The 18,387-nt window shown below is 43.4% G+C and overlaps 1 protein-coding gene across 1 annotated transcript in view; it reads left to right on the top strand.

Annotated features, from left to right (window-relative positions):
• Window positions 1–18,387, top strand: part of FLT1 (fms related receptor tyrosine kinase 1) — a 218,462-nt gene that overhangs the window by 131,584 nt on the left and 68,491 nt on the right. Inside the window, exon 15 of the mRNA XM_054719726.1 lies at window positions 11,583–11,714. Within this exon, the coding sequence (XP_054575701.1) occupies window positions 11,583–11,714 (132 nt within the window). The remainder of the gene's footprint in view (window positions 1–11,582; window positions 11,715–18,387) is intronic.

Raw genomic sequence — 18,387 nt, forward strand, 5'->3', positions numbered from 1 at the left:
GCCATGAAGCATAACTACAGACCGTCTAATAACTGGATCACAGATCAGCAGGAGGGTGGGGCAGCGAGCTACAAGCGGGTGGTGGAGAGCTACAGGAGGGGGCAGGGCAGCACGCTATGAGGGGAGTGTGGGGGGAGAGGGTTTGGGGAGCTACAGGAGGGCAGGGCAGCAAGTGGAGAGCTACTGGAGGGCAGCAGCAAGCTACTGGCGAGCTACCAGTGCACAGATTCATGCGCAGGGCTACTAGTATTGTAATAACTATGTATGGTGCCAGATGGATACTAGAATCATTGGGGGGATCATTTTATAAATTATATACTTACTAACCACTATGCTGCACACCTGAAACTCATAGAAAATAATGTTAGCCCAAACTGTTTTGGCTTAGTGGATAGAGCATCGGCCTGCAAACCAACGAGTCCCAGGTTCGATTCCGGTCAAGGGTACATACCTTGATTGCAGGCTCCAACCTGGTCAGAGCAGGGGCAGGTGCAGGTGGCAACCAATTGATGTGTTTCTCTCACATCAATATTTCTCTCTGTCTTTCCCTCTCTATTCCATTCTCTCTAAAATCAATGAAAAAATATCCTCAAGTGAGGATTAAAAAATAAATAAATAAATAAATAAATAAAATAATATTCAATGTCAACTCTAACTGAAAAATATAATTAAAATAAATAAAAAATAAATTTACAGGAGGCATCTCCAAGATATATTATTAATTACAAATAAATTATTTATAATTTACTTATAGATATCTGTACAATTATGAAAATATGTTATTTATGTAAATGTTTTTGTTTTTTAAAAATATGATAACACCAATTATTGGTAAGTATGTGGGGAAATGGAAGCTCTTCTCACTGCTGGTTAAACTGTAAACTGGTATCTTTTGGAACTTCATTGTGATACTTGGTAAAATTGAAAGTGGGATAACTTGTAACCCAGCACCGGGAGGTGTGCATAACTCCGTACACAGAGCTGTGTCCACTGTGCACTGTAGCCTTCTTTGTAGTAGCAAAAAAGTAAAAACAACCTATCTATTCTATAGCGAAGAGGTAATTTTTTTTAAATCTGTGGCTTTTTTATACAATGGAATATTATACAGTTAAAAATGAACTCCAGCTACATGTGTCAGCAAGGATGAATATTAAAACATTGTTGAATAGAAAAAGAAAACAAGTTGAAAAATCATACATGCTGTATGATTCAACTTATTTAGAATTTTGAAACCCACAAACCAATATTACATATTTTATAGAGATACAAACCCTATGTAGAAGATGCAGTTATGCAAATGGCATGCACCAACTCCAGGATAGTGGTGCCTCTGGACAGAATGGGAAAAGGAAGGGATAAGCTATACATTTTATTCATATGAAAGAGAGAGGGGTCTAAAGCAAATATGGCAAAATGTTGACATCTGATTATCTTAATGGTGGGTACATTGATCACATTTTTCTGTATTTTTAATGTTTAAAATCAATTACAATGAAAAAAATGAACTAAAAAAAGAGCCCTTTTAAAAAGGTGAGTTCCTCAGTAGAACAGAGCCTATATCACAGGAATTGGGTCATAGAAAGTGAGTAGCAATAGATAAAGGCATTAAAGAAACTAAAGGAGGCCACTATGAATAAGTAGGGGCAGAAGATTTGAATTATGAGAAAAAATAATTAGGGTAGTAACTGGCCTATTTTTGTGAGAAGGGAAATAAATAGCAAGAGTAGAGGCTGAGATTTTGAGTGGTCTATATGATTGTGGCACATCAATGTCTGTGCCGTTTGTTATGGTCCAATGTGAAGGCAAGTCAGAAAGAAGAACTTTGCTTGCTGATTTTGGACATCCTCTTATCTCATCTCCTCTCCTCCATGTGATGGAAAGAGGAAACTGAGCCAAATGATGTTAGCTCATCAGCATCCTTGGCACTATCCTCTCATCTCCACAATTCCATATCTGTCTCCTTGCTGAACTCTAATTCCTTTGGCTTTACTTGTTCAGGGTATTGACCTTAAATTGGGATTTGAGTGATAGAAAAATTGGTTGAGTTCAGGTCTGCTGCAAGAGATGATTATGGGTAACAAGATGACTGCTATTATAAACATTCATTGCCCCTGACCACCCATTACCAAGCATACTTTCACTTTCTGTGATTGCCACTTATTCCATATCTTAAACTTTTCAAAGTTTCAAAGCTTCACTTGAATTATCTCGATTGACCCCATAGCAATACCATGAAATAGGCAAAGCAGGTATCATTCTCATTTTACAGGTGGGTTAAAAATCACAAAGAGATTAAATGAGTTAGCCAAGATTACAGAGGAGAATTCTCATTTTTTCCGGTCATCTGGGCTTAGAACACTGAAACCCTCTAGAGCTCATCTGTCTATTCCTATATCCAGTAAAGCACTAATTCCTTTAGATTGTTCCTACATAGTGTCTGTTTCCATTTCTTCTTCTCCTTTTCCTTTTCCACCCTCCAGATTTGGATCCGCACCATCCCCTGCCTGAATGGTAACTGGGGAGCTGGCTTTCCAGATGCCACTTTTTCCTCATTCCTATCCATCCTGCATTATCTTTCTAGACTAAACTTCCTTAAACATTGCTTTCATTATGTCATTTCCTTGCTCAAAAATCTTTTGACGCTCTCTTTCCTTCTGTGTTGAATGGAAGCTCCTCAGCCAGGATTTCAAAGTTCTCCTTAATCTGAACTCACCTTTTCAACTGAACTCACCTTTTCAACTACTCAAAACAGGTGCCTTAAAAATAAACATGGTTTTGGGGGGAGGACGGAAGTGGGCTGAAAGAGGTTTATGGGGGGCGGTGAGGACCTATGCAATACTTTCAACAATAAAGATTTAAAATAAAATAAAAATGGATAGGTGGAGCGGGGAGAGGGAATAGAGGGGGTAAAATGTGTTGGAAAATAAAATAAAATAATGGCAACCAAACACATGCAAGAATGTGCAAAGAAACACAAATTAAAACAACAGCCTGGATGATGTGGCTCAGTGATTGAGCATCCACCTATGAACCAAGAGGTCATGGTTCAATTCCCTGTCAGGGCACGTGCCCGGGTTGCAGGCTCAATCCTCAGTAGGAGGCGTGCAGGAGGCAGCCGATCAATGATGGTTCTCTCTCGTTGATGTTTCTATCTCTTCCTCTCCCTTCTTTTCTCTCTAAAAATCAACAAAAATCATTTTTAAAAACCCACAATGATCTTCATCTATCAAATCAGCAAAGTTCTGTGTTTTGTATTTTTTAGATAATATTGCTCAGTACTGGCAGGACAGTGATAAAAATAGTCTCTTATCCACTGCTGTTAAAGTGTTAATTGGCTTGATCTTTTTGGAAGGCAATTTGGTTATATGAATCAAGAGCTTTTGACTTAATCTGTTTCTGGAAATCTATGTTAAGGAAATAATCTGAAATACAGAAAAACCTTTATGCCTAAAGATGTTAATTGCACTACTATTTATAGTTATGAGCAAATAGATATATAACCCAATGCCAATTAATAGGGAACACATACATAATGAATGATTATGTAAGAACATGCCCGGTGTCACCTCTCCTGCTCCCGCGCCCCTCCCCACCCCCACCCCCGCCCCTGGCCTTGGTGGCTTTCACCCCTGCCTCCACCCTCTGACTGAGATTTGCATGTTCCACTAACCCAGGCAGGTGGATGGTGGAGGCACCAGGCTTCCAGCTGCCTCAGGGCAGAACACTAACCTGACCATGGTGTGACTACAGCCCATGAGCATGGGGGAATACTTATGCTATGATATTGGGGAGTGGGGAGTCAGTATTTAATAATTAGGAGAAGTCTTACATTTCACTGCTAAATTTGTTTTCTCTCTCCCAGCACACTATTTCACACCTTTTTCTCTCTCTTCAAAACTCCAAAATTCCCTCCTCTTCCTGAATTTAAACACATGAGTACCACTTATTTATTCAGAATATATATCATCAAATTATCCAATTTACCTGTAATTTATACTCTGCTATCATTTCTGTTAAAATGAATTAACTATCCCTATTCTTAACAAAGAACAATTTGGGCACAGAAATCCATTCCCTCTCGCCTCAGAAATTTTACTCCTGGCATTATTCCTTCTGTTCCCAGATCATCAAATCATCTCTCTCTCTCTCTCTCTCTCTCTCTCTCTCAGATTTTTTCTATTAACACAAGAGCATACTATAAAATTTCACATTTTGAAAAAGAATTCATTCTTCAGCCTCATGTCATTCTCCAGCTACCTCCTTGAAAGTAATCTCTACCTCATCATCTCCTATTCTTTACATGGCAGTAACCATGCTACTGCTCCCACACTTCACAGAAATGGCTGGTTGTCAGTTATCTCTGTTCACTTTAGTCTCTCAGCAGAATTGCACAGAACTGACCACTCTGTCCTTTGTGAATGCTTTCCTTGGGTTCTGGGAATCCCGCTCTCCTTGGGTTCTGAGAATCCCGCTCTCCTTGGGTTCTGAGAATCCCGCTCTGCTTGGGTTCTGGGAATCCCGCTCTGCTTGGGTTCTGGGAATCCCGCTCTGCTTGGGTTCTGGGAATCCCGCTCTCCTTGGGTTCTGGGAATCCCGCTCTGCTTGGGTTCTGGGAATCCCGCTCTGCTTGGGTTCTGGGAATCCCGCTCTCCTTGGGTTCTGGGAATCCCGCTCTCCTTGGGTTCTGAGAATCCCGCTCTCCTTGGGTTCTGAGAATCCCGCTCTGCTTGGGTTCTGGGAATCCCGCTCTGCTTGGGTTCTGGGAATCCCGCTCTCCTTGGGTTCTGGGAATCCCGCTCTCCTTGGGTTCTGAGAATCCCGCTCTCCTTGGGTTCTGAGAATCCCGCTCTGCTTGGGTTCTGGGAATCCCGCTCTGCTTGGGTTCTGGGAATCCCGCTCTCCTGTTTTCTTGCCGCTTCAGGGGCTACTCCTTCTCTGTTGCTGCTTCCTCTTCCTCGAAGGTCCCATTGCTCAATCTTAAGAGATGCTCTGTTCTCTATCTGGACTCGAAACCGATGAGGATTATTTCTATCCCTGTGGCTTTACATGCCTTCTGTGTGTTCACTCCATATAGCTATCTCTAATCTCCATCTTCTGCCTGAGCTCCAATGAAACCTCCTTTGGGATGTGTAATAGGCACGTCAAACTGTGTGCAAAACAGAACTCTTGGTTTTCCTCCCGTGAACCCGCTCCCCCAAAAGAAAGGTACCACTATTCTCCCAGGTATTCAAATCATTAATTTATTACTCCTTTTCACCTGCCACATGCTAATCCCTGTGCAAGCTGATTGGTTCTGCCTTCAAAAATATTTCCCAAACCACCAATCTTACAACTTCCAACATAGTCTCTAGGATAAAGCCACATATCTTTCATGGACAACTTCAAAAGCTTGCTAACTGCTCTCCCAGCTTCCACCCTGGCCTCTTGCAGCCCTCCAATGGCTTTCTTCTGTGCTTAGAATAAAATCCTAAATCTTTACCATGGCTTGTGTGCTCTCCTACCTCTCATCTCTCCGGGTGCTTGTTCTTTTCTATTCACAGTGGTCTTTTCACCTTTCTGTAAGCTCATTCTTACCCCAGGGGCTTTATGTTTGAAACTCCCTATGTCTGAAATGCCCTTTTCTAGATCTCTAAATGGCTCACTCTTTCCCATCTTTCAAGTATCTTCTCAAACGTCACTTCCTCAGAGAGCCTTCCTAAAACACCCTAAAATAGCTTCCTCACCCTCCTTAACCCATGATCCCCTTAACTGGGTTTATTTCCTTCTCAGACTTTTCAGCTACTTGCTATTATATTATTTATTTTTAATTCTCTAAAACTATAATTTAAACCCTTTGTACCTTGCTTATTATTGTACTAGAGGCCCAGCGCACGAAATCGTGCCTAGGTACAGTCCCTAGGCCTGGCCTGGGATCGGGGCCATCTTCCCCAGCTGCCTGCAGCCGGCCCCACCCCCAGTTTCCTGTTCGCCATCGGGTGATCAGTGCCTGACAGCTGGGGGAAGGGACCGAGAGGTCACTGACTGGCCCTGCCCATGCAGCAGGTGGCCATCAGGGCATCAGAGCCTACTGGCTGGAGAAAGGGACCAAGAGGTGGTCAGTGCACCTTATAGTTGTGACTGGTCCAGCGGTCATTCTGGCTGTTTTGCCGTTAGGGTCAATTTGCATATTACCCTTTTATTATATAAGATAGAGGCCTGATACATGGGTGGGGGCCGGCTGGCCTGCCTTGAAGGGAGCCCCAGATTGGGGTAGGGCCTGGGGTGATTTGCAGGCTGGCCACACCTCTGGCTTTGTCAGGAAGGATGTCCGGAAGATGTCCGGTCTAATTAGCATATTACCCTTTTATTAGTATAGATTACTAGCATCTAGAATAGTGTCTAATAATGAAGCTCAAAAATATTTATTACTAGAGGCCCGGTGCACAAAATTCATGCATGGGAGGGAGTGTCCCTCAGCCCATTCTACACCCTCTCCAATCTGGGACCAGTTGAGGGATGTCCAACTGCCCGTTTAGGCCCGATCCAGTTGGGCCTAAACGGGCAGTTGGATAGCCCTCTCACAATCCAGGACTGCTGGCTCCCAACTGCTTGCCTGCCTGCCTTCCTGATTGCCCCTAACTGCTTCTGCCTGCCAGCCTGATCACCCCCTAACCACTCCCCTGCCAGGCTGATTGATGCCTAACTGCTCCCCTGCCAGCCTGTTTGCCCCTAACTGCCCTCCCCTTTAGGCCTGGTCACCCCTAACTGCCCTCCCCTGCAGGCCTGGTCCCCCCCAACTTCCCTCCTCTGCTGGCCTGGTCACCCCTAACTGCCCTCCCCTGCTGGCCTGATCACCCACAACTGCCCTCCCTTGCAGGCCTGGTCCCTCCCAACTGCCCTCCCGTGCTGGACATCTGTGGCGGCCATCTTGTGTACACATGGGGGCAGGATCTTTGACCACATGGGGGCAACCATCTTGTGTGTTTGAGTGATGGTCAATCTGCATATTATTCTTTTATTAGATAGGATAGAGGCCTGGTGCACAGGTGGAAGCCAGCTGGTTTGCCCTGAAGGGTGTCCCGGATCAGGGTGGGGGTTCCCTTGGGGTGTGGGGTGGCCTGGTCGAGGGGCCTGTGGTGGTTTGCAGGCTGGCCACGCCTCCCAGTGACCCAAGTAGAGGCCCTGGTATCTGGGATTTATTTATCTTCTACAATTTAAACTTTGTAGCCTAGAGTGGAGCCAAGCCTTCTGCTCGCTTCATGGAGGCAGCCATTGGGATTTATTTATCTTCTATACTTAAAACTTTGTAGCCTTAAGCAGAAGCCTGGGCTGGCCAGGGCAGGTGGAAAGCTTGGCTTCCTCCATCGGCCGGGGGCAATCCTAGCCTCCTGCTCTCTCCAGCTCCATGGCTGCCGCCATTTTTGTTGGGATTTATTTATCTTCTATCATTGAAACTTTGTAGCATTGAGTAGAGGCCTGGGCCAGCAAGGGCAGGTGGAAAGCTTGGCTTCCTCCATTGCTGGGGATACCCAAGCCTCCCTCCTGCTCTCTGTGGCCACAGCCATCTTGATTGGGTTTATTTGCATATTCGCTCCTGATTAGCTGGTGAGCATGGCTTGTGGGTATAGCAGAGGTACGGTCAATTTGCATATTACTCTTATATTAGATAGGATGTGAATGAACCAACTGTGTAAAAAAAAAAAAAAAAGTCCACTTAAAAAACTAAAGGAAAAATATCTGAGAAACCAAAATGGAGGTATAGGTAAACACCTGAACTTGCTGCCTCGTACAACCACTTCAAAACTACAACTAAAAGATAAAACAGACATCATCCAGAACCACAGGAAGGCTTGCTGAGTGGAAATTCTACAACTAGAAGGAAAGAGAAAAGCACACTGAGACTCAGAGGAGCTGTGGAAGTAAAGGCAGAGGTACGGAGGCGCGTGCGCGGAGAGGGCTGGCAACTGAGGACGTGGCTGTCTTGTTCAAGCAGGAGGGAGACACAAGCTCCTGACCGCTCTGAACTCCAGTTCCAGGCAAGACTCTGGGGACCCAGACTCATACAGGGCGAAACTGGACTGTCTGGCACCTGGCGGAACATGAGGGGAGCTTTCTCTCTGAGGTGCTTGCAGCAATTACCATGGAACACTGAAACCCGGGGGCCTCTTAGGGCAGGGCTGACGGGAAGCCATTGCTGTTTGCTCCGCCCTGAAACTCTGCCCCATTCAAGCTGTGTGCAGAGGCTTTTGCATATGAATGGCCTGGTCCTTTGAAATCTAAAATTACCTAACAAACTGCAGCTGAGTCAGAGAGACCCAGAACATCCAAAAGAAGGCCCAAGGCCCCATAGCAGCTTGCATTGTTTCACAGCTGGGCCTCATCTGGGCACCTCCAAAACCCAAACAAAGAAGAGGAATCTGCAGATCTCTCCGTTGCTCCTGCTGGGTGGCCTCAGGCAGAGGCTAAATTAGCACCTCCTTGGAGATCCAAGAGCCAGTGTACCCTGGGGTCAGAGTAGGACCATCCAGATTACAACTCCTCAGATCCATAAGGGACACACTCAGGTGTCAGACTCAGGGAGCACCAAAGCCCCACTGAAGCAAGTCTTGCCTCATAAGGGTGTCTCCAGCACAGAAGTTCTCCCATTGTAGACACAGCTGATCCTCACAGCCAATTGGCCTGGAGGTCAATTCCTCCCAGTGATACCAACAACAATCAAGGCTTAACTACAACAATACTGTGCACACAGCCCACAAATGGGGTGCACCAAGAGTGTCCACCTCAGGTAACTGGGAAGGCTGAGCCACTGGACCCTATAGGACACCTAGCACACAAAGCCACTCTGTCAACTCTGGAAAGCAGCCACAATGTGGAGACAAAGAAACAGGTCACAAATTAAAGAAATGGAGGAAAGCAAATGACTGGCTATAGAGTTCAAAACCACAGTTATGAGGTTTTTCAAGAATTTTCTAGAAAAGGCTGATAAATTTAGCAAGACCCTCGAGGATATGAAAAAGAACCAACTAGGAATTAAGCATACACTGACTGAAATAAAGAATAATATACAGAGATCTAACAGCAGACTAGAGGATTGCAAGAATCAAGTCAAAGATTTGAAATAGAAAGAAGCAAAAAACACCCAACTGGAAAAGCAAAAAGAAAAAGAATCCAAAAATATGAAGATAGTGTAAGGAGCCTCTGGGACAACTTCAACATCAGAATTATGGGGGTGCCAGAAGAGAGAGAGCAAGATACTGAAAACTTATTTGAAGAAATAATGACAGAAAATTTCCCCCACCTGGTGAAAGAAATAGACTTATAAGTTCAGGAAGCGCAGAGAACCCCAAACAAAAGGAATCCAAAGAGGACCACACCAAGACACATCATAATTAAAATGCCAAGGGCAAAAGACAAAGAGAGAATATTAAAAGCAGCAAGAGAAAAACAGTTAGTTACCTACAAGGGAGCACCCATACGATTGTCAGCTAAATTCTCAACAGAAACTATGCAGGCCAGATGGGAGTGGCAAGAAATATTCAAAGTGATGAATAGCAAGAACCTACAACCTACCCAGCAAAGCTATCATTCAGAATTGAAGGTCAGATAAAGAGCTTCACAAATAAGAAAAAGCTAAAGGAGTTCATCACCGCCAAAACAGTATTATATGAAATGCTGAAAGGTATTCTTTAAGAAGAGGAAGAAGAAAAAGGTAAAGATAAAAATTATGAACAACAAATACATATCTATCAACAAGTGAATCTAAAAAATCAAATGAATAAAAAATCTGATTAACAGAATAATCTGGTGAATATAATAGAATCAGGGGCATAGAAAGGGAGTGGACTGACAATCCTGAGGGGAAAGGGGTATGGGGGTGTGCAGGAAGCAACTGGACAAAAATCATACACCTATGGATGAGGACAGTGGGGGGGAGGTAAGGGCAGAGGGTGGGGTGGGAACCGGGTGGAGGGGAGCAATTGGGGGGGAGGGAACAACTGTAATAATCTGAACAATAAAGATTTAATTTAAAAAAAAAAGAAAAGAAAAAGATCTGAGGGATAAGATTGCAGGTTTGGTTGTTTTCCTTTTTTTTATGTTTTCTTTATGCTTTTCACTAGTTTTCAAATTTTAATCAGGGGGAATATAAACTATTTAAACTAATAAAATATATCCTACAGTCTGGTGAGGCTCACTTTATCACTCAATGCATGTTTCTTTCAGTGCCAAGCCTTCCTTTCTCCCATCACTTCTGCTAAACCTTCAAATCTCAAGGCCTCCATTTCTCCATGCCACTTTCCCTGAGTATTCTGATCCTCACTCATCTCCCTCCCTACCCCAGACTTTGCATTTAATTGTGTATGTTGTGCCACATTTATTCATTATAATTTGTAAAACATTTTTTTGTTTGCTGGTATAGGTGTGCATCAGAGAAAGAGAGAATATATGTACATGTCTGTTTGTTATGAGTTAATTTTCCTTTCTCCCAGCAGAAATTGTGTCTCAGCCTGTTCCCCACCCCCACTCCCTGTCTCTAACACAGACTAATAGCAGAGTAAGCACTCAATAAGTACTTGGTGACAGCACTTATTGTTGAAGCTACTGGGTCTCAAAGCTGTGGTCTGAAGATTCCTGATGTGTGTGTGTGTGTGTGTGTGTGTGTGTGTTTATTTCAGAGAGGAAGGGAGAGGGAGGAAGAGATAGAAACATCAATGGTGAGAATCATCAGTCAGCTATCTCTTGTGAGCCCCCTACTGGGGATTGAGCCCGCAACCCGGGCATGTGCCTGACTAGGAATCAAACGAAGAGCTTCTGGTTCATAGGTTGAAGTTCAACCACTGAGCCACATCGGCCGGGCACTGGTGCTCTTTTCATGACACTGTGCTCCATAGTGATGCTTAAGCTTATATTTACTACACACTAACTATGTACCATGCACTTGCCATTCATTTTCCCATTTATTGAGTAGGAACTGCTTTTATATTCATCTTAAGACTGAGGAAACTGAAATCTAGAAAGGTTAAGTAATTTGCCAAAAGTCACCAAACTTGAAGCAACAAGGCCTAGATTAAAACATAGCCCAAGCTCTCCGCCACTATGACAAATAAAACATGATTTCCCTTGACCCACGCACCACAGTTCAACGGCACACTCTTGGTCAAGTTGCTTAACTCACCAAATCGGTTTCCACATTGGTAAAATGGAGACCGTAATACCTTACAGATGGTTCTCAACTCAAGATAGAAAGTGTCTCCCGTATTGCCCAGCATGTAGCAGGCAATGAGTAATTGGTAGTCATTATTATCAGAAATGCTACCTCCTTGCTATTTGCGCTTCGAAGTTTGGGATGGCAGCCCATCTCATTTCTTTCACAGTGAATGGCCTTGGTGCACCCCCAAAGCTGGGGGTCAGAGCACGGCTGGGTGGTGACGCTGCTATTAAAAAGCCTAGACCAGAAAAAGCAAATAAGCAGTCCTGCCCCAGGTTAGCCCAAGCTCGGATTTCCTTGTCTGAGTGCATAATGATAGGAAGGGGGTTGTGTTACAAAAGGAGCTGTTTTTGTTTGTCACCCAGGCCCACTAATCTAAACATCTCTCACTTCTCAGGAATTATTTTAGGACCAGGAAGCAGCACGCTATTTATTGAAAGAGTTACAGAAGAGGATGAAGGCGTCTATCACTGCAAAGCCACCAACCAGAAGGGGTCTGTGGAAAGTTCAGCATACCTCACCGTTCAAGGTAAACAGCTGCTTCAGAAAGCAACCAGAAACCGTTCAGACATCTATTTCCCTGTTTGTTTAACTTTTCACCTCCCAGTCTCCTGTTGCCCCTCCTGTCTGTGCCTTTCCCTGACCTCCCGCCCCCTCCCCCTGTCCCTCTAAGAAAAGCCTGTCTAGTTACACTCGGCCAGGCTGAGGTGAGGAGGACACTGGCTGGCCACCCTGGAGAGCCATTTGAGCACAGTCTCCGTGGGGGGAGAAGTTCCTGGAAGAAAGGCCACTGCTGCCAGCATGATGACATTGACCCACAGAGAATGACAGGAGTGGCTACACCTGTGAGAAAGAAATCCAAGAAGGAAGACAATGGGTGTCGATGGGAGGGAGGAGAGGACCACGCTCTGGAAATTGTTCGTTTTTTTCCATTTCCAGCTCCCACGAGTTAGACATATCTTGCAAACTTTTCATAAGCTGGTTTTTAACAAACGATTAGAAAAAAAGCAACTCATAATAAAAGACCACAGAGGCTTTAGATAGCTTGTTGAGCAGCAAAATCCAAAGAGGCCTAATCCTACACTGGATTGTGGCCAAGTGGCTTCCATTTAGAAAATAGTTTAGACCGCAATTTCAATTCTCTGATGCCAAGAATCACCCAAAACATAACAGTTACAGCATTATAAATTATTGAATTGGCACCTCTTAGATGTAACTTCCTATGGCAAATTGAAGTTTTACATGAAAAGATGGCATTTGTTCAGCAGCCTATTTCCAAATGAGCCCCAGTAGACTTCAGAATAGGTGTGTATTTTGGGGGTAGAAACTAGGATGAAGGCAACATACACCAGCTCTTCTGCCCTGAAAACTTCCAAAGCTTAGATTGTAACTCTGAGAATTCAGATTCCTTTTAAAAGGAATATCAATCACCTTCCTTTACAAGGAAATGATTCTAGAGAGTCTCCTGAAAAATCTGAAAGTACGCTACCACAAACGTATGCTTTCAGAAAAAGTCAAGGGTAGCATTCCCACATACTTTTGGTAATGGCCCTTTTTGTCTCCCAAATAATCCTTGTTTTAAAGTATTATTTCAACTTTTCTGCTTACATAGAAAGAAAACAATGTATTAAGTGTGAATCTCTCTTTACCAACTCCTTCTTCAAAGGACCATTAATTTATCACTTAACAAGGACTCCAGATGTGACTCTCAGGGAGTAGCCACAGCAGGCCAGGGAGGGACCTCCATCTGAGAGAGGGGTAGCAGCAGAGAGCAAGGAAGACTCCTGATCCTCAGTCCAGAAGGTAGTTCCCCCAATCCTCGCAACAACCCTGCAAGATACACAGAGCAGTTCTTACAAAACCCAGGGAGGAATGAAATGACTAACCTAAATCCTGTAGCCAGGGAATGGCAGATATGCAATGACTCACTCCAACCCTCCACATAGCTGCCTTCCCTCACCAGCTGTCTGTACCCACTTCTGTGTGAATGTGGGTTAGCAATGGCTGTGAAGGAAGCCTGGAGGTCTTTTGTCTGAACCCCTCCCAATTTCATCCAAATCCTCCTTCTCCCCCAGGCCAGTTTAGATGCTCTCTACCCTGTGATGTCCTCCAGGATGAAGAGCTGAGTCAGATGTTCTCATTCTCTTCTCTGTCTCCCACACCATGGTTCCTGAGTCTTTAGTCAGGCTCCTGTTATTCTGCATTTTATTATTATTTAGTCATTGATATGTTTTTCTTCCCTACTGAATCATAAGCTGTGTCTGACATATCTTTATATCCCGTAGCCCTGCAGGAGACTAATATTTATTTAGTGCCTTTATGTGCAGGCACTTGATATATTTGTCCCATTATGGGCTACACACTTGATATACATATCCTTTAACTTCATTGGAGTCAAAAGAAGTAGTGTTATCTTCAGTCTACAGATGGGAAGATGGAGTCTCGAAGAGTTAAATTAGTTGCCCAAAGTCACACAATGAATAGGTAGTGAGGTTGAGACTTGAGCATATGTCTTTGGAAACTTCAGGTTTCCATCCTTCCTCCGTTCTTCTCATTCCTGAAGTGCCTTAGGAACTTGTCTGCAAGGCCTTAGCATAAAACTGAGCTTTTAGACTCAGTTATCCTCTTACTTGGTTTTCTCTCTACCTGCTTTTAGCTTTCCTACACTGATTCCTTTTCCCACTAATGTTATGCTTTCCTGAAAAGTCAGACAGGAATACTGCTATCACCAATAAGTTCTGAAAGTTTTTATCAGCCTATTTGCTCTTGAGGAAAGGGGAGATAATTTTCACTTGAATTGCCCACATCAGCTGCCATCACAGATGTTCTGATCCCTATCATCTCTTGACATAATCTCTTAGCCTCCCAAACAACCTATCCTCTCCTCTCAACCTCCTCCAATACAGTCCCAAATCTAGAGTGACCTTTTTAAATAACAAATCGTATGACATGTTACTTCCCTGCTTCAAATCTTGCAATGGTTCCCAATCGCCTATTCCCCTCATGCAGGCACACAGGTCCTCTGTAGGCTCCTTCTCCATCCCCATCCCGTCTCCTTCCTACACACCCCGCACTCTGGCTGGACTGCATTACTTGTGATCCAGTGAACACAGTGTGCTCCTCCTAGTCTTTTGCCTTAACGCGTTCTTTTCCTTTTGTCTGAACAGGCTTCCTTCCCATCTATTCTCCCCCTGGACAATCCACTCATCCTTTATAATTCACTTTCTCTACACCTGATTACTGATCACACCATGTACCTTTAATGCAATGCTTATCATTGCCTACCACTCACTTTTCTATCCCAGAGCACTCGATAAATGTTTGTTGGATTCATATATTTAGAAAACCACCACTGAATATCTGATAAAAGAAATACACCAGTATATTGTTTAGGGCACTAGAGATAAGCCAAATTCAAAGTGCTGTTAACTCAATGGCTTAATTATTTGCCCAGGATTATGCAGGATATGGAAGTGTAAGCTACAATCAGCTAACCTCCGTGGGCTTTGAAGACCTAGTTGAAAGGAGAGTAAGGTGCACATGAAACAATTAAGAACCAGGTCAATAAACATTTTGAGTGCCTCCTAAGGGTAAAGCAGAAACACAGTTTGTATAAAACAGACTACACAATGCTGCTGATCAAGGCTAACGAAGTTCACAGAGGCAGAAAAGGATATGGTGACCTGATCTCTAAAGGAGGCCTTGTCAGGTGCTGGACTGGCAAGGTGAATGAGCAGGAAGGAGACAGCAAGTTAGGAGCAACTTTGGACCTTCTACATACTTTTCTTCTTTGGCAATAATGAAGTCTAAATAATTCTGGATATTTCCTATTGTCTAGTCCATTGAATTTTATGAGGAATCTGTACTTTTGATTCATGAGCTCTTTTCCCTCATGTGGCATTAATGTTTAATATCACTTAGAGAAATTGTATAGTTTGCAACATAGCTACAGACACTATATATAGCCATCCTTCTTTTTACTGGTTATTGCCCCCAATTGCCATGCTATTTGAGTTCTTGTGTCTGCTTTTCATAGTTTTTCTGCCTTCGCCCTGGCTCTCTTCTGTAATTTTTTTCTGCTTTAAAGGTGATGGCTATTTCCAAATTCTCTGTTTAAAAATTGTGGTTAACTGAGGAAACAGACTACCTGATCTGTAAACATCAAACCACACCTGAAACATTGTACCCATCTCTAAGCATAAATAATGGACCCATAGTCCTAATAGAGTAATGGTAAAACAGTGCAAGGAAATTAGGATGTTGAGTCTAAAAAGGAGACAACTTGGGCTGATGTTATTGTTTTCTTCAAATACTTAAGGAGCCTTCAGGCTGAGGAGACATTTGACTCCTCTTTGATACAACGAACAATAGAACTCAGGAAGGGAGATGGTGAAGTTTCAGGGAGGCAGGTTCAGCTCCATTTAAGGGTACCTGTCATTTTGAGTAGGAAAATTTCTTAAAAGTTGACATTAGGTGGATTTTATAAGTTAGATGCAATCTTGAGTGAAAGTGCTTTGGGCTCACTGAATAAAAGTTTGATCCTTGGAGGCTGTTCAGAACAGTTGAATACAGCACCTGCTTGGTTGTTTTATCACTGAAAGTAGATTCCTGCCCTAGAGTCTAAGGCATTATTCTTCTCACTCTGGTGGCTGTGAAATGTTCCCTGGCTTTAGACTGATTTCCTGATGTATGCAAATAGAACCTTCCCACTGACCTATCTTGTCAGGTGGAGTTTAGGAAATGAAACCAGGAGCATACGTTGTGTCTGTGGCTATGTTTAACAGATTTAAAGAGGTTCGTGAATTAGCCAGGAAGGAAACTGTCTGCTCTTTTTATTTCCTTTAAAAAAGGATTCTTATACTCATAGATAAAGCAATGTGTTGTTTGTATCTGAAAGGGCTGAGTGGACTGTGGAGGTAATGCAGCTTCTTTAAATAATGATTGGGTCGTTTTTGGTTTGGGCTGCACACGAGCACACGTGGAGCTCTCAAAGGGAACCGTCTCATATTAAAACAATAACAACAAAACTGTCCCTGACCAAAATAATTTCTGAAATTAACATAGCATTCAATAGCCCATGGAACTCAATGGGACTGTTACAATGAAAGTGTGGCACATTTTTATCCAAGGACCTCAGATAAACTATCCTATCTAATAATAGAGTAACATGTAAATTACCATCACTCTGCTACGCCCACGATTGGGCGGCGGGAGGCTGGGGGGCGGGACTCGGGGTGGCCTATCCGGCCATTGAGAGGCACGGATCCGCTGCCACTGAGGGGGGCTACTCCCGCCCCCTGTACCTCTCAACGGCCAGATCCGTGGCCGCTGAGGGGGCCTGCCGCGGACACCCAGCTGCGCCTCTCAACAGCAGGGTAGCCAGGTGTCCGCGGCAGCCCCCTCAGCGGCCAGCCCCCCTCAGCGGCAGCGGACCATCAAAAGCCTGGGAGCTGGGTGCCTGTCTGCTCCGGCACCAGGCCTTTCAGAAGCCTCCGCCAAGCCAGAGGCTTCTGAAAGGCCTGGTGCACCAGCGGACAGGCACCCAACTCCACCGCTTGTAGGGGACCCTACACGTGCAGGATTCAATCATGCACTGGGCCTCTAGTATTTTATAATTATTATTGGAAGTAATAATCACAATATATAGAAATACATTCTTATAACAGAGTCAGGCCTTGCTATTGAAATAGTATTTATAATACACAGGAGAAAACAACTTAAAGAAGAACTACAATTTAAACATTTTTTTTTTTTTAAGATGACTGATGATACAAAAATCATGGCAAGCACAGAAGGACTGCCTCAGGTTTCTGCAGTCTCACCACTTGAAATGACATGAAAGGTGTGATTTGCAAATTTTGTGCCACAATAATTGTACATTAACACATTTCAGGGAAGGCCTCACACAGCAGGAAGTATACACTATGTTTAATAAAATTCCAAGAGTAAAGAATAGGAAAAGATCAAAATAATTGTCTTGGATAGCTAGCTACTCCTTCCTATCACCCTTAGCCAGCTCTCAGTTCCTTTCTCCTCTGATCTCTGACTGTCCTCCATTTCAGCTCCTCTCTTCCTGAACCCTGCCCCCCAAATCCACTCCCATGACTCTCCTGGCACTAGGAAGGATGTGATAAACTAATTCACATGATGATGTTGGTGATTGAGGTTACTTCTCTCATGGGTGTTGGCAACTCAAAAGGGTTTCCCAAGGAGAGAATAGTGCTCAAACCAGAGAACTGAACTGACTGCCCAGTAATTTCACACAGGAGGGCCAGGGGTGGGGGTGTGGGGGGTTTGGGGAGGAGAAAGGGGTATGGCTTCCTTTGGACTGCAAATCTACAATGACCTAAAGCTGGCCTTGATCAAGAATTCAAAAAATGGTGATGGAATTAATTCAGTTCTAATATCTTATGCTTATTGAACATGCAATGAACTTTTTTAAAAAGCACATATGTGCATTAATCTCCTTAACTTTTGCAATGATCTAATGAAGTTTTTTTTCTATTTACAAGTGAGACTCTGAGGCTCAGAGGGATTTAGGACTCTGTCCAGAGTTATGAAGCTAGGCAGCGACAGAGCTGAAAACTGAGTCCATGTTTAACCATTCTGCACAATTGCCTCTCAGCTCCAAGGCAGCAGAGCCTAGTGGGGAAGAGGGCCCACTCTACAGCAAGGTGCATCACTTCTCATGAGCCATATAACATTGGGCAAATTACTTACCTTCCTAGTGCTTTCGTTCATTATCTACAAAACGGTAATCCAACTTTAATGGGTTGTTGTAAGAATTAGCACACTTAAAACAGTATCTGGCATATAATAGAAACTTTTAAAATATTAGTTAACATCATTATTTGTCAATATGATCAACCAAATCCCATTGTGACAAAACCTTCTGTAAATAGTTTTTCTAGTCACACAAATGGTGTTCCAAACCACAAAATTCCTATTTGACCTAAAGATTTAACTTGCTGCACTAAAAGTGTGTTACAGAACTGATGACACATAAAAGCAATTTTAAATATATTTACCTAAAATTACTCTTGAAAATGTACTTCAAATTTAATCCTAATACAGTACTTCCATACATCACTATCCTTCAGAGGGGTTCCAAATTGTTGTACAGATTCCTAAAAAGCTTCACAAATTATATGAAGGCCAATTTTAATCTATCTAATAATAGAGGAATATGCAAATTAGCCAGG

Source organism: Eptesicus fuscus, chromosome 7, assembly GCF_027574615.1.
Source record: "Eptesicus fuscus isolate TK198812 chromosome 7, DD_ASM_mEF_20220401, whole genome shotgun sequence".
Lineage (NCBI taxonomy): Eukaryota > Metazoa > Chordata > Mammalia > Chiroptera > Vespertilionidae > Eptesicus > Eptesicus fuscus.